A 23,192-nucleotide genomic window follows, 5' to 3' on the forward strand; every position below is an offset into this window, starting at 1 on the left:
CCTAATCTACAAAACCTAATTCACCTTTTATTTTTAATGATTACCTGCATTTGGGATGAAGAGAATCAGAGAGGACCTGCTGAGCTGCTGCAGCATCTCTTTCTGCAAAATACCTAGAGTTGGAGGGAAAAGAAAACCATAACTCCAGACCTTTAGAATACATTCATTTCAACCCAATCTGAGGTCATTTTGGATTCAGAGATGGATACCAACATAAGTGATATCACTTGTTTCAGCTGCTCCAGAGAATGAACTGCTTTTCATAACAGAATTTTCCAAATAGAATGAGAATCTAATAGGGTACTTGTAAAACCCACACAGTTTTAGGAATGATTCCAGGAGGTTTGAAAATTTAACTATGAACTTTACCATTCCCCAGAGAGCCAATGACATTCTTAATGAGGGTTATAGATTCTTTTGTTTGCTTTTAATTTTATTTATTTTTTAATTGAAGGATAATTGCTTTACAGAAGAGGGTTATAGATTTTTAGTAGGAAGGCAGAATGGGGCCCCTCAGAAGGCAGAAAAGGCCTGGATGAAGGCAACATGGTGAGAGGTTCTGACAGCCAAACAGCAGAGAAAGGATGAGACTAGATGAGGTTCAGTGTATTTTCTTGGAGAATATTCTTGGGGCAAATTTTGGATGAAAACATCTTACAGAGCATAGAGATGTTAAAATTCTGTTTTTTGGGGAAAAGGGCAATGAATTTCCTAACAAATGCAAAAAGCTTACATACCCTCAAAAATATATCATAAAAGTTACTTCATAAAGACAATTATAAAATACAATTAAGAATAGCATATATTATTTGATTTGATGCATATATAATTTTTTTGAATATATCTAAAGGATAAAACAAGCTCTTAAATTTTCTTTCAAAAAGTTCAAAAATAGTCAGCAAATTTCATAAACATATCCATGATTATTAATGAAATTGAGTCTCTTCATACTTTTGTTGGTCATCTAGGTTTCTTCTTTTATAGCCTATCTGTTAATATTTCTTGGTCCAGTATATCTTAAAATGCATTCAAATAAATAAGATAAATGAAGCCTCAGAGCCTAATATAATGGAGATGGATCCTTTATCATGTATATGAATGTCAACCTTGGTTTTCATTTTATCTATGGTGGCTTATCTTGCAGAAAGTTTCATTTTTAATGTCTGAGATCCATTGATTTCTCTTTTATAGCTTGTGCTTTTTGGTTTTTGTCTTTAAGAGATCCCTCTTTACTCACATATTTCAAAGATTTTCTCCTAAAAGTTGTAAATAGTTGTTTTTGACATTCAAGTTGTAAACTGAGGTGAGGTAGACATTTATTTTTCAAACAGAAAGTCAACTGTCCCAGCTGTACTTATCAAAAGCTCATCCTTTACATACTTATTTGCAACCCCACCCTTACTTTTCTATCCATTCACACATTACATAATAATGTAACATTTAAAACACTTTACAAAAGAATGGGTGACTATTCAGATATAAAGAACAAACTAATGGTTACCAGTGGAGACGGGGAAGAGGGACAAAATCGGAGTAAAGGAGTAGGAGATATAAACTGTTGGGTGTAAGACAAGCTATAAGGATGTATTTTAAAACATGAGGAGTGGAAGCAAAAACTGTATAAAATATATACCATCTTAAAAAAAGGCATTGAGTGATTATTAAACTTCATAAATTTAAAATAAAAGCAAAGATCTAGGGGGGAAATGGGTGCTATTAAAAATGTCATTTTTTCATTTAAAAACATATCACTACCCTTCCTAAGAACAACCTACAAGGACTCCTTTTTTCTTGAAAATGAATGGCTACAAATGACCCAATTTAAGCATGAAAAAAATAATGAGGACAATTATTAAATCACATAAGCACACAAAAACCAGGAGTTAAAATGATAATTTAAAAATATAGAGATAAAGCCCCAAAAAAACCCCAAAGTTTGATCACTAACAAAGGCACTAGGGCACCAACTCCTTCCTCTGAAAATTGGTAACTTATTTACTTGAGCAGCTATCCTGCCTGTTTTTTAGAGAAACTAAACAACTGCATTTAATAAAAGAAACAGTCTTTATAGATTTCCAGCCAAAAACTGTGGGAAGAAAAACAAAACTAGGAAACGGTTAAATGGGTAGACGGCAATGGAGACATCAGGCTGTGATTCCTCTGACTCATTTCAGCGTAAAACTGACAGTGTGGATGCTACACTCTCAACATGAACCTATTCAAGTGTTTTCGAATATCTCTTATTTTCAAGAAATGCCGGGATGGGTACAAATGCAAACAGACAAATATAGACTGTGGGATATTTTATAGTACAGGAAAGTTGACCTAGATTCTTGCATGAGTTTAATGACATGATTGGGGGTGCAAAAGGAGAGGACAGAGGGGGAGAAATTGCTTGAATTAAAAAAGACCAGAGAGATAATCATTAAGTGCAATGCATAGATCTTACATGGAACTGGATTATGACAAACCAACTATAAAAGACATTTTTGAGAGAACTGGGAAATTTGAATATGGTCAGGACATATAGATAATACCAAGGAATCATTGTTAATTTTGTTAGGTGTAATAATGTCATTGGGGTTAACATAAGGTAATATTCATGTCTTCTAAAGCTACATATTGACATATGAGACTGAAACTACAAACAGTATAAGATTTTCATTAATATAATTCTACCCCAAAAAAAAGTGCTGCAAGTATTTCAAAATGTTAATAATTACTAAATCTGGATGATCAGTATAAAGGGGATTCTTTATAATCTCTCCTCTGTTTTTGTATACAATGAAAATTTTTCATAATAAAATAATTAAAATAAATTTGAGACTTGTTTAAAAGAATGCATAAAGTTCGCCACATAAAAGGAAGATGGTAGTAGTTTTTTAAATTTTATGAACCTGAGTTGAAGTCAGAGGACCTGAATGTTTACTTGGAGTCTTCTGGGTAGTGGCTTCTAGGACTAATAACTCAACTTTGACATTTCAATATGAGGAGGCCAGACATCACTTTAAAACTCAACCATTCTTCATTTTACTTACTGCAAATTGTACAGTCCCAAAAGTCCCATTCCTCGGAAATCTGTTTTAGGATCATCACCTTGGAAACCAATTTCACACCATTGCTTAGAAATCCGGGATTCCAGTGGAGTATTGGGCTTCAAGAATTTCCATAACTGAAGACAAAGAAATAATTAGCTTGTTAATATACACACATATAATACTATTTCTTACTGGCTAAAATTTAGTAAACTACACTATTAAGAAGAACTTGGGAAATCTGAATATATGCAAGTATATTACAATTGCAGATCTGATTATCTTTCAATTATCTATGACGACAGCTCTCAAAGTATGATTGAAAGACTCCTTGAGGGAGTCTAAGATGTTTCCAGGAAGCCTGGGAAGCAAATATTATTTTGTAATAGAACTAAGAGGTTAGTTGTCTTTTTACTCTCATCTTCTCATAAAAATACAGTGGAATTTTCCAGAGGCTGAATGACATGTGATGATGTCATTGCACTGAAGGCAATGGAATGTATACTTGTGTATATTTTAGTGTGTTTAATCTTTCTGTTTTAGTTCCTAGTCAGTGATATGTTTATGTGTATATATGTGATTACATACACACAATCTTCTACAAAAGATTTTTGGAATCTTCAAAAACATCTAAGAGAATAAAGGGAAGGGAAGAAAAGGAATAATTTTGAGGTCGTGCATTATTCAAGTCCTCAGAAATGATTAGCTAACTTTATAGCAAAACAATTAGCAGCACTGTTAACAAAAAGAAAGTGAACTGACTTGAGTTTCATTTCTCATCTATAACAGGGATGAGAATAAATAAGGATCATATAGTTGAATAAAGAAAGATGTTCTTGGATTAGAAGAATCAATATGTGAAAATGACTACACTACCCAAAGCAATCTACAGATTCAATGCAATCCCTATCAAACTACTAATGACACTTTTTTTCACAGAACTAGAACAAAAAAATTTGCTACTTGTAGGAAACACAAAAGATCCTGAACAGCCAAAGCAACCCTGAGAAAGAAAAATAGAGCTAGAGAAATCAACCGTCCTGAATTCAGACTATACTACAAAGCCAGTCATCAAGGCATATGGTACTGGCACAAAAACAGGCATACAGACGAAGGAAATAAGAGAGAAAGCCCAGAGATAAACCTATGTACCTATGGGCACCTTAGCTTTGACAAAGGAAGCAAGAATTTACAATGGAGAAAAGACAGCCTCTTCAATAAGTGGTGCTCGGAAAATGGGACAGCTACATGTAAAAGAATGAAACTAGAACACCTTCTAACATCATACACAAAAATAAACCCAAAATGGGCTAAAGGCTGAAATATAAGGCCAGAAACTACAAAATTCTTTATAGAAAAACATAGGCAGGACACTCTTTGACACAATTCACAGCAAGATCCTTTTGACCCACCTCCTAGAGTAATGGAAATAAAAACAAAAATAAACTAGCAGGACCTAATTAAACTTAAAAGCTTTGGCAAAGCAAAGAAAACTATAAACAAATGAAAAGACAATCCTCAGAATGGGAGAAAATAATTGCAAATGAAACAACTGACAAAAGATCACTCTCCAAACTATACAAGCAGTTTATGCAATGCAGTATCAGAAAAACAACTCAATCAAAAAATGGGCAGAAGACCTAAACAGACATTCCTCCAAAGAAGACATACAAAGTGGTCAACAAACACATGAAAAAATGCTCAACACTGCTCATTATTAGAGAAATGCAAATCAAAACCACCATGACGTATCACCTCACACCTGTTAGAATGGTTACCATCACAAAGTCTACAAACAATAAACGCGAGACAGAATGTAGAGAAAAGGGAACCCTTTTGCATTGTTGGTGGGAATGTAAATGGATACAGTCAGTATGGAGAACAGTATGGAGATTACTCAAAAAACTAGGACTAAAACTACCATATGACCCAGCAATCCCACTACTAGGCATATACCCTGAGAAAACCATAATTCAAAAAGACACATGTACCCCAATGTTCACTGCAGCACTATTTACAATAAGTAGGACGTGGAAGCAACTTAGATGTCCATGGACAGAAAATGGATAAAGAAATTGTGGTACAATCTACAGAATGGAATATTGCTCAGCCATAAAAAGAATGAACTTGAGTCAGTTGTAGTGAGGTGGATGAACCTAGAGCCTGTTATACAAAGTGAAGTAGGTCAGAATGTGGAAAACAAATATCATATATTAATACCTATATGTGGAATCTAGAAAAATGGTACTGATGAACCTATTTACAGGGCAAGAACAGAGACACAGAAGTAGAGAATGGACTTGTGAATACAGCTGGGGAAGGAGAGGGTGGATGAATTGAGAGAGCAGCATTGAAAAATATATACTCCCATGTGCAACACAGCTAGCTAGTAGGAAGTTGCTACAGAACACAGGGAGCTCAGCATGGTGCTCTGCGATGATGACCGAGAGGGGTGAGATGGTGGTGGGGAAGCTCAATAGGGAGAGGATATGTGTACACGTAGAGCTATTTCATGTGGCTGTATACCATTGTAAAGCAATTACACTTCAATTAAAAATAAAAATATATTGTCACCCTGCTTATTTAACTTGTATGCAGAGAACATCATGCGAAATGCTGGGCTAGATGAAGCTCAAGCTGGAATCAAGATTGCTGGTAAAGAAATATCAATAACCTCAGATATGCAGATGATAAAACCCTTATGGCAGAAAGCGAAGAAGAACTAGAGAGTCTCTTGATGAAGGTGAACGAGGAGAGTGAAAAAGCTGGCCTAACTCAGCATTCAAAAAACTAAGATCATGGCATCCATTCCCATCACTTCACATGGCAAATAGATGGGGAAAAAAGTGAAAACAGTGACAGACTTTATCTTCTTGGGCTCCAAAATCACTGTGGACTGTGACTGCAGCCATGAAATTAAAAGATGCTTGCTCCTTGGAAGAAAAGCTATGACAAAGCTAGACAGCATATTAAAAAACAGAGAGATCACTTTGTCCACAAAGGCCCATACAGCCAAAGCTACGGTTTTTCCAGGAGTCATGTGCAGATGTGACAGTTGGACCAGAAAGGCTGAGTACTGAAGAACTGATGCTTTTGGACTGTAGTGCTGGAAAGGTTCTTGAGAGTCCCGTGGACAGCAAGGAGATCAAACCAGTCAATCCTAAAGGAGATCAACCCTGAATATTCACTAGTAGGACTGATATTGAAGCTGAAGCTCCAATAGTTTGGCCACCTGATGCAAAGAGACAATTCATTGAAAAAGACCTTGATGCTGGGAAAGACTGAGGGCAGGAGGAGAAGAGGGTGACAGAGGATGAGATGGTTGGATGGCATCATTAACTCAATAGATACGAGTTTGAGCAAACTCCGGGAGACAGTGAAGGACAGGGAAGTCTGGCGTGCTGCAGTCCATGGGGTCATAATAAGTCAGACATGACTGAGTGACTGAGCAACAATGAAAAATAAAAAAGACAATGATGTTCATGCTGCTGCTGCTGCTGCTAAGTCGCTTCAGTCATGTCCAACTCTGTTGCGACCCCATAGACAGCAACCCACCAGGCTCCCCCATCCCTGGGATTCTCCAAGCAAGAACACCGGAGTGGGTTGCCATTTCCTTCTCCAATGCATGAAAGTGAAAAGTGAAAGTGAAGTCACTCAGTCGTGTCCGACTCCCAGTGACCCCATGGACTGCAGCCTACCAGGTTCCTCCGTCCATGGGATTGTCCAGGCAAGAGTACTGGAGTGGGGTGCCATTGCTTTCTTGGATAATGTTCAGGAATAAACCTCAAAAAGATATTATCATTGTTAACAGTTACCTAAAATAATTTAATTTATGATCAATTACATTTTACTGGACAAATATAAATTCTAGACATCATGCTCTTCACTGCTTAAGAAACTGGTTGTACTTTTCCAACTTCCTATAGAAAAATAAACTCAGTATGTATTATTACTTGAGAGAGTGAGAAAAACTGAGACCCACAACTGTATATACATGTAATGTTCAAAATATTAGTTTTTTTCTAGTAAATGAACATGGGTATGTAAACAAACTTACTTTTTAGGATATTAATAACATTTCATGTTATATCTTCATTATAGACAAGGATAAATAGAAATATAAAATTTCCTGTTACTATTTAAGATATAATTCACCTTTTAAATTGCTAATCCTGTTATATGGATTTTAAAGCTTAAAGGGACCAGTATATGTCACATCTGACATAGTATAAAGGAAAGTCCAATGACAGGAAATACTAACAAAAAGTTGTAATTTATCAAAGTTCTTTTAGGCATTAATGCAAAATTACTTATTATTCAAATGATATAATATTTTGTTTTAGCACAAGAGGTAAATTCAATCTAAAGGGTGAGAAAAATTTTTCAGAGAAAAGAAAGTATATGTATCATGCTTGAAAGTAAAGTATCAAACTGATGTAAGAAATCTCTTTTTTTAAAAAAAATATTTATTTAGTTTTGGCTGTGCTGGTTCTTCATTGCTGGGCAGGCTTTTCTCTAGTTGAGGCAAGCGGGGCTGCTCTCTAGTTGCAACGCATAGGCTTCTCATTGCAGTGGCTTCTCTTTTTATGAAGCATGGGCTCTATTGTTTCAGTAGTTTCAGCACATGGGCTCAGTAGAGCAGCTCCTGGGCTCTAGGGCACAGGCTCAAGAGTTGTGGCAAACAGGCTTAGCTGCTCTGACGCATGTGGGATTTTCACAAATCAGGGATCAAACCAGTGTCTCCTGCATTGGGAGGTGGATTCTCTACTATTGGGCCATCAGGGAAGCTCCCAGAAATCTCTTGTTATATTCCCCATATAAGAATTTGCCAGTGCTCTTTATTCATCAAAAGACAAAATGCTATAATTCACTGGACGAGTACAGAAAACTGAGAGAAAAGATCTCCTTAAAAAAAAAATCCTCTGGGAACTGATTTGGTTACTGCCACAGTGAAAACCAAGCAAACAAAAACAGATTGTAAAGCTCATCATATTCACTTGAACAATATCTGGAAGTAATCTCAAGGCCCTACATCGTTTAAAAATACCTGGTTTGATCAAGTGAGTGGAGTAAAATGCCAACAGCAAGCATTTCATTTCTACAGTTGAATGATAAACTTCCTTCATTCGGAGAATACTTGGTTTGGGAAAGTAAAAGCTTTGAATGATAAAATGTTTTAAAAATAAATTTAAAAAAGAAATTCCATTTTAATAATTTCCTGTATCACAACAGACGAGATTAATGGCTAAAAAGTGTTCTTAATTTCTTAACATCACTTTCATGGAAAATGAAAGCCAGTGATGCTAAACCACTTACATGAAGTGCTACCAAGTGTACATTTCCTGTAAGAATGCTTGAGTTACTGCCTACTGGATTCTCTTCTGATAGATAGGCTCTTCCCAGAAAAATACCAGGAGGCAGCAGGATAGCTCTGAAAGGTAAGGTCATTTCTTGCACCTGGAAACTGACTGAAATCTTAACTAAGGTGGTGGGCCTCTGGTGGGGGGCTTTGATGAGTCTAGCCATCTAAGGCTGTACTACTGGGAGTAGAATTATTACAAAGCCACCTGCCAACCCAAGGAGACAAGGGTTAGAAGGGTCATTCTTGTGCAGATGACAAGCCAGAGATGTGAAAGCTGCATGCTGAGTCAGTCCATCATTCTGTGCCCTGTTTTATTCTCTCCTCTGCTTTCAGACTTTATTGCAAGTGTATTTGAACACTTCTGCCCTGTCTCTGGTTTGCTGCAGAACAGAAAGAGAAAGAGCATTTGTCTATGTTTCCACTGAAGAAGCAGCAGCTCTATGATCAGATCTCTTAATTTTGAGTTAAATTTTTCCCATTTAGTACATGAATGCACCTAAAGTTTTGCCTTTACTATTAATTTGGTTAGAAAACACATAATTAGGATGTCATATGGACAGTGCTACGTCAGTGTAAACTGATGTTAATCAGTTTTATCCCAGCCTATGTTTAAATGACCATAACAATCAAGGCTTTTTATTCTTTTCTTTTTAAAATAACTTTATAATTTTGGGTTTTTAAAATAATTTTATTTATTTGGCTGTTCTGGGACTTCGTTGTTGGGCTTTTTCTCTAGTTGTGGTGAGCAGGGGCCATTCTCTAGTTGCAGGAGTACATGGGCTTCTCATTGCAGTCACTTCTCTTGCTGCAGAGTGGAGGCTCTAGAAACATGGGCTTCGATAGCTGCAGCTCACGGGCTCAGGAGTTGTGATGCCTGGGCTTAGTTGATCTGTGACATGTGGCATCCTTCTGGGCTAGGGGTGGAAACCATGTCTCCTGCACTGGCAGACAGATTCTTTGCTGAGCCACCAGGGAAGCCCCAGATTTCTTTTTCATAGTTTATGAGAAGAAACACTGATAATGGTCTCTTATGTTTATATAAATGAAAGCAATAATGGTCTCTTATGTTTATATAAATGAAAACAATCTGGCAATATATCACTCAAGCCTCTAAACCAAGGGTCAGCAAACTTTGTCTGTAAAGGGTCAGACAGCAACTATCTTAAGGCTTTGTTGGCCATAAGCTCACTGCCACAACTACTTGATTTTTTCAGTGGGGTACAAAAGCAGTCATAGACAACACATAAATCAATGAGCATGGCTATGCTCCTATAAAACCTTACTTAGAAAAAATGGGTGGCAGGCCAGATTTTAACCTACAAGTTTTGGTTTTCTTATTTTAGCTCTAAAGAATTTTGTGAACCACAAGTTGGATGGCATGGCTTAATCTGAATGACAGAGTATGGGGGAAAATGTGCTGTACATAATAGGATAAAGGACAAATAGCTTAAAGAAATAAACTGGAAAGCATCCAAAATGCATGTGAAGATGCATTCTGGTTTTTTACTACCAGACACCGGAAACCTGAAGTCTGTCATTGAGAATACAATGAAAATAATCCCTCCAGTGGTACTTTAGAAGATGGAAGCAGAAGGCTAATGGTCAGTGGCAGAATTAAAAGGCTATTCTAATAACTCAAGTTGGAAATGATGGCTAAAATAAGGCAGTGGGAACAGAAATCATTTGAGAGGTATTTTAGAGACACTCTATGGATAAGATTTAGTGACTTCTGTAGATGTAGAATACCTCCCAAATTAGATTACAAGCCATTTGAGGGTAGAAAATATGTCTTTCCTCAAGGTGCCTGTTATAGAAGTAGACAGCCATAGCTTTGTAATTCACTAGCTGTGTGCATCAGAGACTGGGCTAACATACTTTAGTTTGCTCATCTCTGCAGTAATGAAAACCAAGATTGGGCAAGATGGCAAAGTAGAAAGATTCTGAGCTCACTTACTACTACAGGCACATCAAATTCACAACTATTTACAGAATAACCATCAATGAAAAAGACCAAAATCTACCAGAAAAAAATCTTCTACAACTAAAAATTAACAGAAGGAATAACAAGACGGGTAGGAGGGGTGGAGTTACAATATAGTCATGTCCCATACTCCAGGTGGGTGATCCACAAATGGGAGAATAATTAGAAATTAGAAATGCAGAGGTTCTCTCCAAGGAGTGAGAGGTCTAAGTCTCACATCAGGCTCCCCAGCCTGGGGATCTTGTGCTGGGAAGATGAGCCCCCAGAGTATCTGACTTTGAGGGTCAGTGGGGTCTTTCTTTCTGAGTTACCAAATGGCTGGGGGAAATAGAAACTTCACCCTTAAAGGGCACACACAAAATCTCACATGCAGAGGGACTCAGGCAAGAAGCATTAATTTGATAGGCACCTGGGTCAGACCTACCTGCTGATCTTGCAGAGTCTTCCAGGGAGAGAGAAGGCAACTGCAGCTCACCCCGAGAACACAGACTCTTATGGCTGCCATTTTGAGGAGTTCATTCTACCACATGGATAGTGGTACTGGCAAGAACCACTGTAGACCCAGGACCCAGCCCTGCTCTGGCCCAGAACACTGCAGGCATCAGCACTTAGACATCTCAGGCCAAGTAACTAACTGGATGGGGACAGAGCCCCACCCACCAGCAGATTAGGTGACCTTATGACATTTTAAACCCACAGTTGCTTCTGGAATATGGCCCTTCCAATCAGAGAACGAAGAATCCAGCTCCATCAGTTACTGGGCAGGCACCAGTCTAAGAATCACCTGGGTTCTGGCCCTGCTCTCTAGGGGACCTTCTCTAGCCTCTAGAGCAGCCTCACCCACCAGGGAGCAGATAACAGTCATAAGCCTATGTACAAGGCCTATCGGCCAGTAGGCCAGGCCCTGCACTGGGACCAGCTAGGCTCTGGCCCCACCTATTAGCAGGCTAACAATACAAGCTTTGGGGTGCTCCAGACCTTACACCCAACTGTATCAGGAACTGACTCCATCCACTAGCAACCTGACACCAGCTCTGGAATCCCCTCGGTTCTGCAGCCAGATCCCTAGAACTGCGCTCCACCCACCAATGTGCCAGCACGAGCCCAGGGCTACCCACGATTCCACAGCAGCTACCTCCCGACCTGGTTCCACCAGCCAGCAGGCAGCAGCCCCCACACAAAGCAGGGTCTGGCAACCAATGGGATCAGTGACTAACAAGCCTGCCACACTGCCCACATAATCAGCCCCCCACAACAGAAGAACCCATGCAGTTCTCACAGGGGGACTCCCTAAAACATAAAGCTCGAGTAAAGAGAGGGAAGTTTACTGCTGGGACACATAGGACATCTCCTACAAAAATCTACTACCCCAAGTGTGGGAGATATAATCAACCTATTAGATCATAAAAATAAAAAAAGCAGGAGATTGGTTCAAGATGGTGAAGTGGAAGAACGTGCGCACACCTCCTTCTGTAAGAGAACCAAAATTACAACTAAATGCTGAACAACCATCAAAAGGAAGATGCTGGAACCCACTAAAAAAGCACCCCATGTATAAAGACAAAGGAGAAGCCACAATGAGATGGTAGAAGGGGCACAATTACAATAAAATCAAATTCCACACTAGCGTAGTGGCGATCCATAAATTGCAGAACAATTATATCATAGAAGTTCTCCCACTGTTGCAAAGGTTCTGAGTCCCACGTCAGGCTTCCCAACCTGGGAATTAGGCAAAGGGACTAGGACTGCTCAGGAAATCTGATCTTGAAGGCCAACGTGGATTTGACTGCAGGACTTCCACAGGACTAGGGGAAACAGAGACTCTACTCCTGGAGTGCACACGCAAAGTCCTGTGTGCATCAGAGTCCAGGGAAAAGGAGCAGTGAACAAAGGAGACAGAACCAGATCTATCTGCTAGTGGTGGAGGGTCTCCTGCAAAGGTGTGGGGGTGGCTGTGGTTTACTGTGGGTACAAGGGCACTGATAGCAGAAATTCTAGAAAGTACTCATTGGTGTAAGCCCTCCTAGAGGCCACCATTTGCCCCACTGTGCGTCAAGGCTGTATATTGTCACCCTGCTTATTTAACTTATATGCAGAGTACATCATGAGAAATGCTGGGCTGGAAGAAGCACAAGTTGGAATCAAGATTGCCGGGAGAAACATCAATAACCTCAGATATGCAGATCACACCATCCTTATGGCAGAAAGTGAAGAAGAGCTAAAGAGCCTCTTGATGAAAGTGAAAGAGGAGAGTGAAAAAGTTGGCCTAAAGCTTAACATTCAGAAAACTAAGATCATGGCATCTGGTCCCATCACCTCATGGGAAATAGATGGGGAGACAGTGGAAACAGTGTCAGACTTTATTTTTTTGGGCTCCAAAATCACTGCAGATGGTGACTGCAGCCGTGAAATTAAAAGACACTTACTCCTTGGAAGGAAAGTTATGACCAACCTAGATAGCATATTAAAAAACAGAGACATTACATTGCCAACAAAGGTCCATCTAGTCAAGGCTATGGTTTTTCCAGTGGTCATGTATGGATGTGAGAGTTGGACTGTGAAGAAAGTTGAGCACCGAAAAACTGATTTTTGAACTATGGTTTTGGAGAAGACTCTTGAGAGTCCCTTGGACTGCAAGGAGATCCAACCAGTCCATCCTGAAGGAGATCAGTCCGGGTGTTCATTGGAAGGACTGATGCTGAAGCTGAAACTCCAGTACTTTGGCCACCTGATGCGAAGAGTTGACTCATTGGAAAAGACCCTGATGCTGGGAGGGATTGGGGCAGGAGGAGAAGGGGACGACAGAGGATGAGATGGCTGGATGGTATCACCGACTTGATGGGCATGAGTTTGAGTAAACTCCGGGAGTTTGATGGATAGGGAGGTCTGGCGTGCTGTGATTCATGGGGTTGCAAAGAGTCGGACACGACTGAGCGACTGAACTGAACTGAACTGAACTGAGAGCCTCTGGCTCCAGGACTGGGTTGCCTCAGGCCAAACAACTGACAGAAAAGGAGTCTAGGCCCACCCATCAGCCGACCAGCTGACTAAAGTTTTACAGAGTACAGTCCTGCCCACCAGAGAAAGATACAGTTCTACTAACCACCAGTCCCTCCCATCAAGCAGCTTGCACAAGCCTCTTAGATTGCCTCATCAACCAGAGGGCAGACAGAAGCATAAAGAACTGAAATCCTGCAGCATCCAGAAAGAAAACTACACTCACAGAAAGTTAAACAAAATGAAAAGGCAGAAGATTATGTTCCAGAGGAAAGAAAAAAATGAAATCCCAGAAAAACAATGAAATGAAGTGGAGATAGGCCATCTTCCAGAAAAAGAATTCAGAATAATGCTAGTGAAGATAATATAGGATGTTGGGGAAACATGGAGGCAAAGATTGAGAAGATGTAAGAAATGTTTAAAAAAGATCTAGAAGAGAGTCTGAGGCAGGACAAACCCAAGGAGGAACACATTGAGATGCAGAGTAATCAAATTGACAAAAATTATAGACAAAGATAAAATCTTAAAAGCAACAAGGGAAAAACTACACATAACATACAAGGGGACTCTCATAAAGTTATCAGCTGATTTCTCAGGAAAAACTCTGGAAGACAGAAAGAAGTGGCACAACATACTTAAAGGGATGAAATGGAAGAACCGACAGCCAAGAACACTTTACCCAGAAGGCCTCATTCAGATTTGATGGAGAAATCAAAAGCTTCACAGACAAGCAAAACCTAAGAGAACCACCCGATCAACTGTGCAACAAAAGGAACTTCTCTAGGTGGGAAAGAGACTAGCAATTTACAAAACCAGACAGACAGACAAAAAAACCATGTAAACAGATGAACTGTTATATCACAACTTTATGGGAGCAGTAAACCTCCACACTACAATAGATACACACAGAAAAGTAAAAGCAAGTCAAACACAACACCAAAGATGGTCATCACAAGAGAAGAAAATGAAAGAGACCTACAAAAACAAACCCAAAACAATTAAGAAAATTGATATAGGAATACACATATGGATAATTACCTTAAATGTAAATGGGTTAAATGTTCCAATAAAAAGACATAGACTGGCTGGGTGGATACTAAAACAAGACCCCTATGTATGCTGTCTACAAGTGACCCACCTCAGATGTAGGCATATATACAGACTGAAAGTGATGCGTTGGAAGAAGGTATTCCATGCAAAAGGAAATCAAAGGAAAGTTGGAGTAGCAATACTTGTATCAGACAAAATAGACTTTAAAAGAAAGACTGTTATAAGAGACAAAGAAGGATGCTACATAATGATCAAGGGATCAATACAAGAAGGAGGTACAACAATTATAAATATGTATGCACTCAATATAGGAGCACTTCAATATGTAAGGTAAATACTAACAACCATAAAGGGAGAAATCGACAGCACAATCATAGTGGAGGACTTAACACTCTGCTTTCATCAACAAACAGATCATCCATATAGATCATAAGGAAGTAGGCCTTAATGACATATTAGACCAGATGGACTTAATTGATATTTATAGAGCATTCCATTCAAAAGCAGTAGAATATACATTACTCTCAGGAGCTATGGGACATATTCCAGGATTAACCACATGCTATGCCACAAGGTCAGCCTTAAAAATTTAAGAAAATTTAAATCACATCCAGCATCTTTTCTAATCACAATGCTATGAGATTAGCAATAAACTACAAGGGAAAAAAAATGGGAGAAGGCAATGGCACCCCACTCCAGTACTCTTGCCTGGAGAATCCCATGGACGAGGAGCCTGGTGGGCTGCAGTCCATGGGGTCGTGAAGTGTCAGACACGACTGAGCGACTTCACTTTCACTTTTCACTTTCATGCATTGGAGAAGGAAAGGGCAACCCACTCCAGTGTTCTTGCCTGGAGCATCCCAGGGATGGGGGAGCCTGGTGGGCTGCCGTCTGTGGGGTCGCAAAAAGTCGGACATGACTAAAGCGACTTAGAAGCAGCAGTAGCAACAAGAAAAAACTACAATAACACAAACACATGGAGGCTAAGTAATATAAAAGTAAACAACAAATGGATCACTGAAGACATTAGAGAAAATTAAAAAATACCTAGAGACAAATGAAAACACAATGATCTGAAACCCAGGAATGCAGCAAAAGTAGTTCCAAGAGGGAAGTTTATATTAATAAAACCTTACCTCAGGAAATAAGAAAAAATGCAAATAAAGACCTAATCTTACATCTAAAGCAACTAAAAAAAGAACAAACAAAAACCTAAGTTAGTAGAAGTAACGAAATCATAAAGATCAGAGCAGAAATAAATGAAACAGAGATAAAGAAAATAATATAAAGATCAATGAAATTAAAAGCTAGTTCTTTGAAAAGATAAACAAAATTGATAAACCTTTAGTTAGACTCAACAAGGAAAAAAACAACCAATTACAACTGACACCACAGAATATAAAGGATCGTGAAGAAAATAAAGTCACTCAGTTGTGTTCGACTCTTTGTGACTCCATGGACTGTAGCCTGCTGGGCTGCTCCGTCCATGGGATTTCCCAGGCAAGAATACTGGAGTGGGTTGCCATGCCCTTCTCCAAGGGACTGCCTGACCTAGGGATCGAACCCAGGTCTCCTGCACTGCAGGCAGACTCTTTACCATCTGAGCCACCAGGAAAGCCCACAAAGGATTGTAGGAGACTACTATAAACAACTGTATGCCAATGAAATGAACAACCTAGAAGAAATGGAAAAATTCCTAGAAAGTGCAATATCCTAGGGCTGACTGGGGAAGAAATAGAAAATACAAACAGTTCTATTGCAAGTAATGAAAGTGAATCAGTGTAGTGATATAAAATAAAATCTCTCAATAAACAAAGTCCAGCACCAGTAACCTCCCCAGGCAATGGAAATACAAGCAAAAATAAACAAACAGGGGGATAACCAAACTTACAAGCTTTTGCCTAGCAAAGGAAACCATAAACAAAATGAAAGACAGTCTATGGACTGGGGGAATATGTTTGCAAACAATGCAACCAACAAGGGCTCAGTTTCCAAAATATACAAACTGTTCATGCACTCAATAACAAAACAACAAACAACCCAACCAAAAAATGGGCAGAAGATCTAAACAGACATTTCTCCAAGGAAAACATACAGATGGCCAATAGGCATATGAAAAAAATACTCAACATCATTAATTATTACAGAAATGCCAATCAAATCCACAATGAGATATCACTTCACTCTGGTCAGAATGGCCCATCATTAAAACGGCTACAAATATCAAATGCTGGAGAGGTGTGGGGGAAAGGGAATCCTTCTACACTGTTGATGGGAATGTAAACTGGTATAGCTACTGTGGAAAACAGTGTGGCGTCTCCTCAACAGACTAAAAATAGGCTTGTCGTCTGATCCAGCAATCCAATTCCTGGGCATATATCTGGACAAAAGTATAATTTGAAAAGATATCTGTACCCAAAAGTTCATAGCAGCAATATTTACAACAGCCCAGATATAGAAGCAACATAATTGTCCATTGACAGATGAATGGATAAAAATAGAACACAACTCAGCCATAAAAAAGAATGAAACAATGCCATTTGCAGGAACTGTGGTGTTGAAGGACTCTTGAGAGTCCCTTGGACAGCAAGGAGACCAAACCAGTCAATCCTAAAGGAAATCAGTCCTGAATGTCCATTGGAAGGACTGATGCTGAAGCCGAAGCTCGAATACTTTGGCCACCTGATGGGAAGAACTGACTCATCAGAAAAGATCCTGATTCTGGGAAAGACTGAAGGCAGGAAGAGAAGGGGAAGACAGAGGAAATGGTTGGATGGCATCACTGACTCAATGGACATGAATTTGAGCAAGTTCTGGGAAATGGTGAAGGACAGGGAAGCCTGGCATGCTGCAGTCCATGGGGTCGCAGAGAGTCAGACATGACTGAGTGACTGAACAACAAGAAAGAAATAATCATACCAAGAGAAGTAAGTGAGAAAGACAAAAAATATGGTGTCACTTACATGTGAAATCTAAAGTATAATGCAAACGAACTTATTTACGAAACAGAAACAGACTCAGAACATAGAAAACAGATCTGTGGTTGCCAAGAGGGTAGGTAAGGAGGGATTGATTGGGAATTTGAGATTAGCACATGCAAACTATTAAATATAGAATGGATAAACAACAATTCCTACTGTATAGCACAGGGAACTATGTTCATTATTCTGTAATAAACCATAATGGAAAGGAATATGAAAAAGAATATATATATGCATATGTGTGTGTATGAAACTGAATCACTTTGCTATATACCAGAAGCTATCATCTCTTGTATATCCTGCATTGGCAGTGGGATTCTTTACCACTCGAGTCACCTAGGAAGCCCCCAGAAACTAACACAACATTGCAAATCAACTGTACTGCAATAAAAATTTTAAAAAAATATGATTTAAAATTAGGCAGAAGATTTGAATAGACTTTTTTTTCTAAGAGGGCATATATTTCACCAACATATTAAAAGATGCTCAACATCATTAATCCTCAGAGAAATGCAAATCAAAACCACAATGAGATATCACCTCATTTCTGTCAAAATGGCTATCATCAAAAAACCACAAGTAAAAACTGCTGGTGAGGATGTAGAGAAAAGATAACCTTTGTATACTGTTGGTGGTAATATAAATTGGTGCATCCACTGAGAACAGTATGGCAGTTTCTCAGAAAACTAAAAATAGGACTACTATATGACCCAGGAATTCCACTCCTGAATATATGTTCAAAAAAACTGAAAACACTAATTTGAAAAGATACATGTACTGCAATGTTCATAGCAGCATTATTTACAGTTGCCAGGATATGGAAGCAAACTAAGTGCCCAGCAACAGATAAATGGATAAAGACATGGTATATATATTATACATACAACGGAATTCAGCCCTATGGACTTGGAGGATATTATGCTAAGTGAAATAAATCAAACAGAAAAAGAAAAATACTACACGATATCACTTACATATAGAACCTAGAAGAATAAACTAGTAAATAGAATGTTAAACAAGTATCACAGATATAGAGAACGAACTAGTGGTTACCAGTTGGGAGAGGGAAGCATGGAGGGGCAAGATAAGAGTAGGGAATTAAAAGATACAAACTACTATGTATGAAATAAGCTATAAGGGTATTTTGCATAGCACATGAAATATATCCAATATTTTATAAGTAAATGGAGTATTACCTTTGAAAATTATGAATTATTATTTAGGGTTTCCCTGATAGTTCAGTTGGTAAAGAATCCTCCTGCAATACGGGAGACCTGGGTTCAATCCTTGGGTTGGGAAGATCCCCTGGAGAAGGGAAAGGCTATCCACTCTAGCATTCTGGTCTGGAGAATTCCATGGACTATATAGTCCATGGGGTCTCAAAGAGTTGGACACAACTGAGCCACTTTCATTTTCAATTTCATTGTGTATAACCTGAAACATAATATTGTACATCAACAGTACCTCTATAAAAAAAGTTTTTTTAAATAAAGTTAATGATGAAAAAATTAAGATAAGAATCATCAAGAATCCATCTGCCAATGGAGGAGACACGGCTTGATCCCTGGGTTGAGAAGATCCCCTGGAGAAGGAAATGGCAACCCAGTCCACTATTCTTGCCTGGAAAACCCCATGGACAGAGGAGCCTGGCAGGCTACAGTATATATGGTCACAAAAGAGTCAGACACGACTTAGCTACTAAATAACAAAAACAATCGTCCCCAGCCTATCTCTTATAGCTGTGACTATAAAAATAACACTGACATACTCAAATTGTGACCACAGATAAAAGTCATATCATAAAAGTTCTTGATCTGTATCTAATGACTTCAATAATTCATTCATTCACTCATTTTTACTGAAAACCTATGTGCCAGGACACATACAATAGATCAACTAAGATGATGTATATCAGGTAACCAAATGTCATTGATTCAGAGGGCATTTTAGTCATTTTAATTAACTGTTCAGGAGCATATGGCCAGTGCCTTAACTACACTTCTTTTCTCTTTCATCACCTCTTATTTCCTGCTTCTGAGTTCATTTAATTAAAGTTGACTATCCCAGCAGAACACAGGGAAAAAACAACCAAAGAGATGAGGCTCAGCTAATAAGTAGCTAAAAGTAAGCAGAGGAGAAAAAGAAGAAACTATTGTTAAGAATGAAACTATTGTTACTTTTAAAGATTGACATCAGATCTAGCATTCATTAGTAGGGATAAAAGAGTCATCTGCTTAAGTATTTACATACACAAAAATATATACTACACACAAAATCACAAAAGGATACATTTTCCAAATTACAGTTTCTATTTACATTTTTCAATAAAATAAGTTAAAGCAGCTAAACAAATGTTTTCTTCCAATTTCATTACTGCTGTTTTGAATTCTAGGAAAAGACAAAGAAGCACTCCAACTTAAAGAGCATCTGTTTTCAGAAATGAATTTATAAAACAATAGTTCTAAAGATGTGTCTTGATTTTTTAAAGTTTTATTGATGTGTCATAATACAGTATCAGATCAGATAAGATTTTTGCTTTGACAGCCAAGAAGGAGTGTTTAAAACTATGTATTATTCTTCAAACAGCTTTAATACATATATAAACTTTTACCTACTCTTTAATACTCTCCAAGTTACATGAATAAATAATCAGCATTAAGATCTTGGGTAATTTCCCCAGGGAGCTATTGTGGAAGCAGAAACCAACTTTATCTTCTTTGCCATCTACTAAAAGCCATAAATGGAAATCCTAGGTCACTCTTTGACAAATGCTATTTCTATTGGCTTTTAACACAGTTAAACAATCTAAGTGAAAGGGAAAGTATTACAGTTGCTCAGCTGTATTTGACTCTTTGTGACCTCATGGACTGTAGCCCACCAAGCTTCTCTGTCCATGGAATTTTCCAGGTGAGAATACTGGAGTGGGTTGTCATTCCCTTCTCCAGGGGATCTTCCCAACCCAGGGATCGAACCCAGGTCTCGTGCACTGCACAGGATTCTTTACCATCTGAGCCACCAAGGAAGCTCTAAACAATCTAAACTTGAGCCAAATGTGAGAGGCCATAGAAATCACCTCTGATACCTTTTCAGATTACACATGAAAAGTGGCTTTATTTTTAACTTCTCACATGAATTTTCTATTGAAAAATTAACCTTCAACATCTGAACTAGCAAGAAAAGGTAGGCTTTACCTCTTAGTTCAGTGTTCGTGTCATGTTCACATTTGTTTCCCCCACATTCAGACCGGTGCCTAGCATACAGCAGGGGCTTGGCAAACATTAGCTGACCTAAGTGAAGAACTGAAATGTGTTCAAGAACTAACCTTCAAAAGCATTTCTTCATGTTGGGGATTATCAGAATCGTAGGATTCTCTGCGCAGTTTTTCCACATCTGCAATAAGGTTTCTGTAGCCAACAATTTGCAGAAGGCAAGCCTGAAGAGAGATTCCCAATCTAAGGTGTTAAAAAATAGAAGAAATACATATGAGGAAAAACAAAACATATTCTTTGACATTTGCTCAATTGATGTATGTACAATAGGGGTTTTCATATTTATATAATATTTATGAAATAGGATCTAATAGAAGCACAATTTTTAACTGAAACTCCACATGGACAGTTGTGGAAGTTAGTTAAATTTACCTCATTCCAGTCTTTTCTTAAGTCAAATTGCAATAATATGGCTTAAAAACATGGGAGCTCTTTATGCAGGTGACTTGAAAGATGTAGAAAATACAGGTGGTCACAGTTTCATAGGGATCATTTTACTAGCTTAGGTAGATATATCAGAAACTCTTCAGAAGGGTGTGTGGGGGCAGCTATTAGTGTGAGAGAAAGAAATCATCCCAGGGGCTTAGAGAAATTTCAAAACAAATGAAAACAACAGAAATTAAAACACTTCTGCTTGCAAGCACCCCTGACAGACAAGGCAATGCCAAGAGAAAGAACTCACTACTTTACATTTCCCATTCCATTTGAACCACTCTACTTATCTGAACGCTTTTTCTTATGCTGAAACCAAACATGCTTTATTAAAACAAAATGGTTCAAATGCTGTTCTCAGAGAAAATTTATTTCCACATTTCCCTGCCATGTCTATTAATTTTAAGACAGGAATTCTTTCTTCTAGTCTCATCTCCAGGGTCTTATCTCAAATCCCCACTTTCTTCAGTTCCTTCTCATGGGACATGGTTTTCAGATGTTTTACTATCTTTCTCAGTCTTCGCTGAATGTACAGTCTGTGTGATTTTCCCCTTAAAACACATTGTTGGAACAAAAATCAATCTGGCAAGCATGACATAGAGATGATCATTATTTCCTGTGATCTGAATGCTATTTTTCTCTCCTACAACGCAAAACGCAAAATAGAGTCTCCTTAAGCAGTCAAATAACATTATGAGTTCATTGAACAGGTGATTAATCACCAAGATCCTGTTTTTCTATAAATTACTGTTACATAAATTACCCTCCTGTACTCATTTGATGGCTGCTAGTTTCTTTATAGTCATTCAACTTTGTGATTCAACAATAGCAATTTCATATGATTCAAGCCAAGAATTACTGTTCAATATACTCTGATTTCTAATTCACTCATTAAATTTGAACATTTTTTGTTGCAATGGTCATCATAATCACAATGACATCATAATCACAATGACAGTGTCATAACCATCTTTTTGAGAGGGAAGAGATGTACAGAGTTTAACTCAAAGTTGAGGGCAATAGAAAATCTTATTTTAGGACTGCATGTTTATTTCAAACACAAAGGGCAGTGTCAGATAACCCAGAACACTAAACTTATATAAAACTGAATGCTCAATTTAAAAAAACACTGAATTTGATATTTAAATTTAGGAAAAAGGCACAGTGGTACTCATCACCCAGAAAATCAACAGAGGACAGAGAGGAGAGTTAATTTTGAGGAAAGAGGAGAGTGGGAGAAATAAAAAAGAAAACAAGGTAGCCAATTCAATTTTACAGTAGTAATTCTTACCACCACCATAAATGGCATCTGAAAAAATGTACAAAACAAAGTAAGGTTAATAGTAGTGATGACTTGATAGATTACATAGTATTTCCCTCAGCTCTATTTCTTGATTTTTTTTCCAGAAAATTATTTAATTTTTTAAAGATCACATCTTGTCAATGTCAAACTGGAAAAAAAAATACTAAAATTCCTATTCGGCTGTAAAAGACAATCTAGTGGGTCAGGGTCTAACTCTAACCCTAAACCCTAACCCTAACCCTAACTCTAACCCTAACCCTAATTTCTGCATTGTTGAAATTTGCCATTTGATATTGGAATAGTTTTAAATAAATGTGGTCATGTTATACATCATTTTAATGCACATTTCTTGCTTTATGTTTTTTGCTAATGACTTATTAGATGCTGTTTATGTTTATTTGAGATTATGGAAATGATGTTTAAGCAAAAAGCAAATTTGAACAATTTTCTTATTCGCGTTTAAATGGATTGTAAAGCAATGTAGACAACTCACAATATCAACAATGCATTTGGCCCAGGAACTGCTAATGAACGTACAGTGCAGTGGTGGTTCAAGAAGTTTTGCAAAGAAGATGAGAACCTTGGAAATGAACAGCGCAATGGTCAGCCATTGAAAGCTGATAATGACCAACTGAGAGCAATTGTCGAAGCTGACCCTTTCAACACAAGATGTTGGCGAAGAACTCAATGTCAACCATTTTATGGTCATTCAGCATTTGAAGCAAATTGGAAAGGTGAATAAACTCGATAAGGGGGTACCTCATGAACTGACCAAAAATCAA

The 23,192-nt window shown here is 38.1% G+C and overlaps 1 protein-coding gene across 3 annotated transcripts in view; it reads right to left on the reverse strand.

Annotated features, from left to right (window-relative positions):
- Window positions 1-23,192, reverse strand: part of ELMOD1 (ELMO domain containing 1) — an 84,160-nt gene that overhangs the window by 19,964 nt on the left and 41,004 nt on the right. For all 3 annotated transcript variants that reach the window (XM_065944355.1, XM_065944357.1, XM_065944356.1), the window contains exons 6-8: window positions 20,729-20,858; window positions 3,039-3,172; window positions 45-113 (exon numbers count right to left, since the gene is read on the reverse strand). In XM_065944355.1, the coding sequence (XP_065800427.1) occupies window positions 45-113; window positions 3,039-3,172; window positions 20,729-20,858 (333 nt within the window). The remainder of the gene's footprint in view (window positions 1-44; window positions 114-3,038; window positions 3,173-20,728; window positions 20,859-23,192) is intronic.

This window comes from Muntiacus reevesi, chromosome 9, assembly GCF_963930625.1.
Source record: "Muntiacus reevesi chromosome 9, mMunRee1.1, whole genome shotgun sequence".
NCBI lineage: Eukaryota > Metazoa > Chordata > Mammalia > Artiodactyla > Cervidae > Muntiacus > Muntiacus reevesi.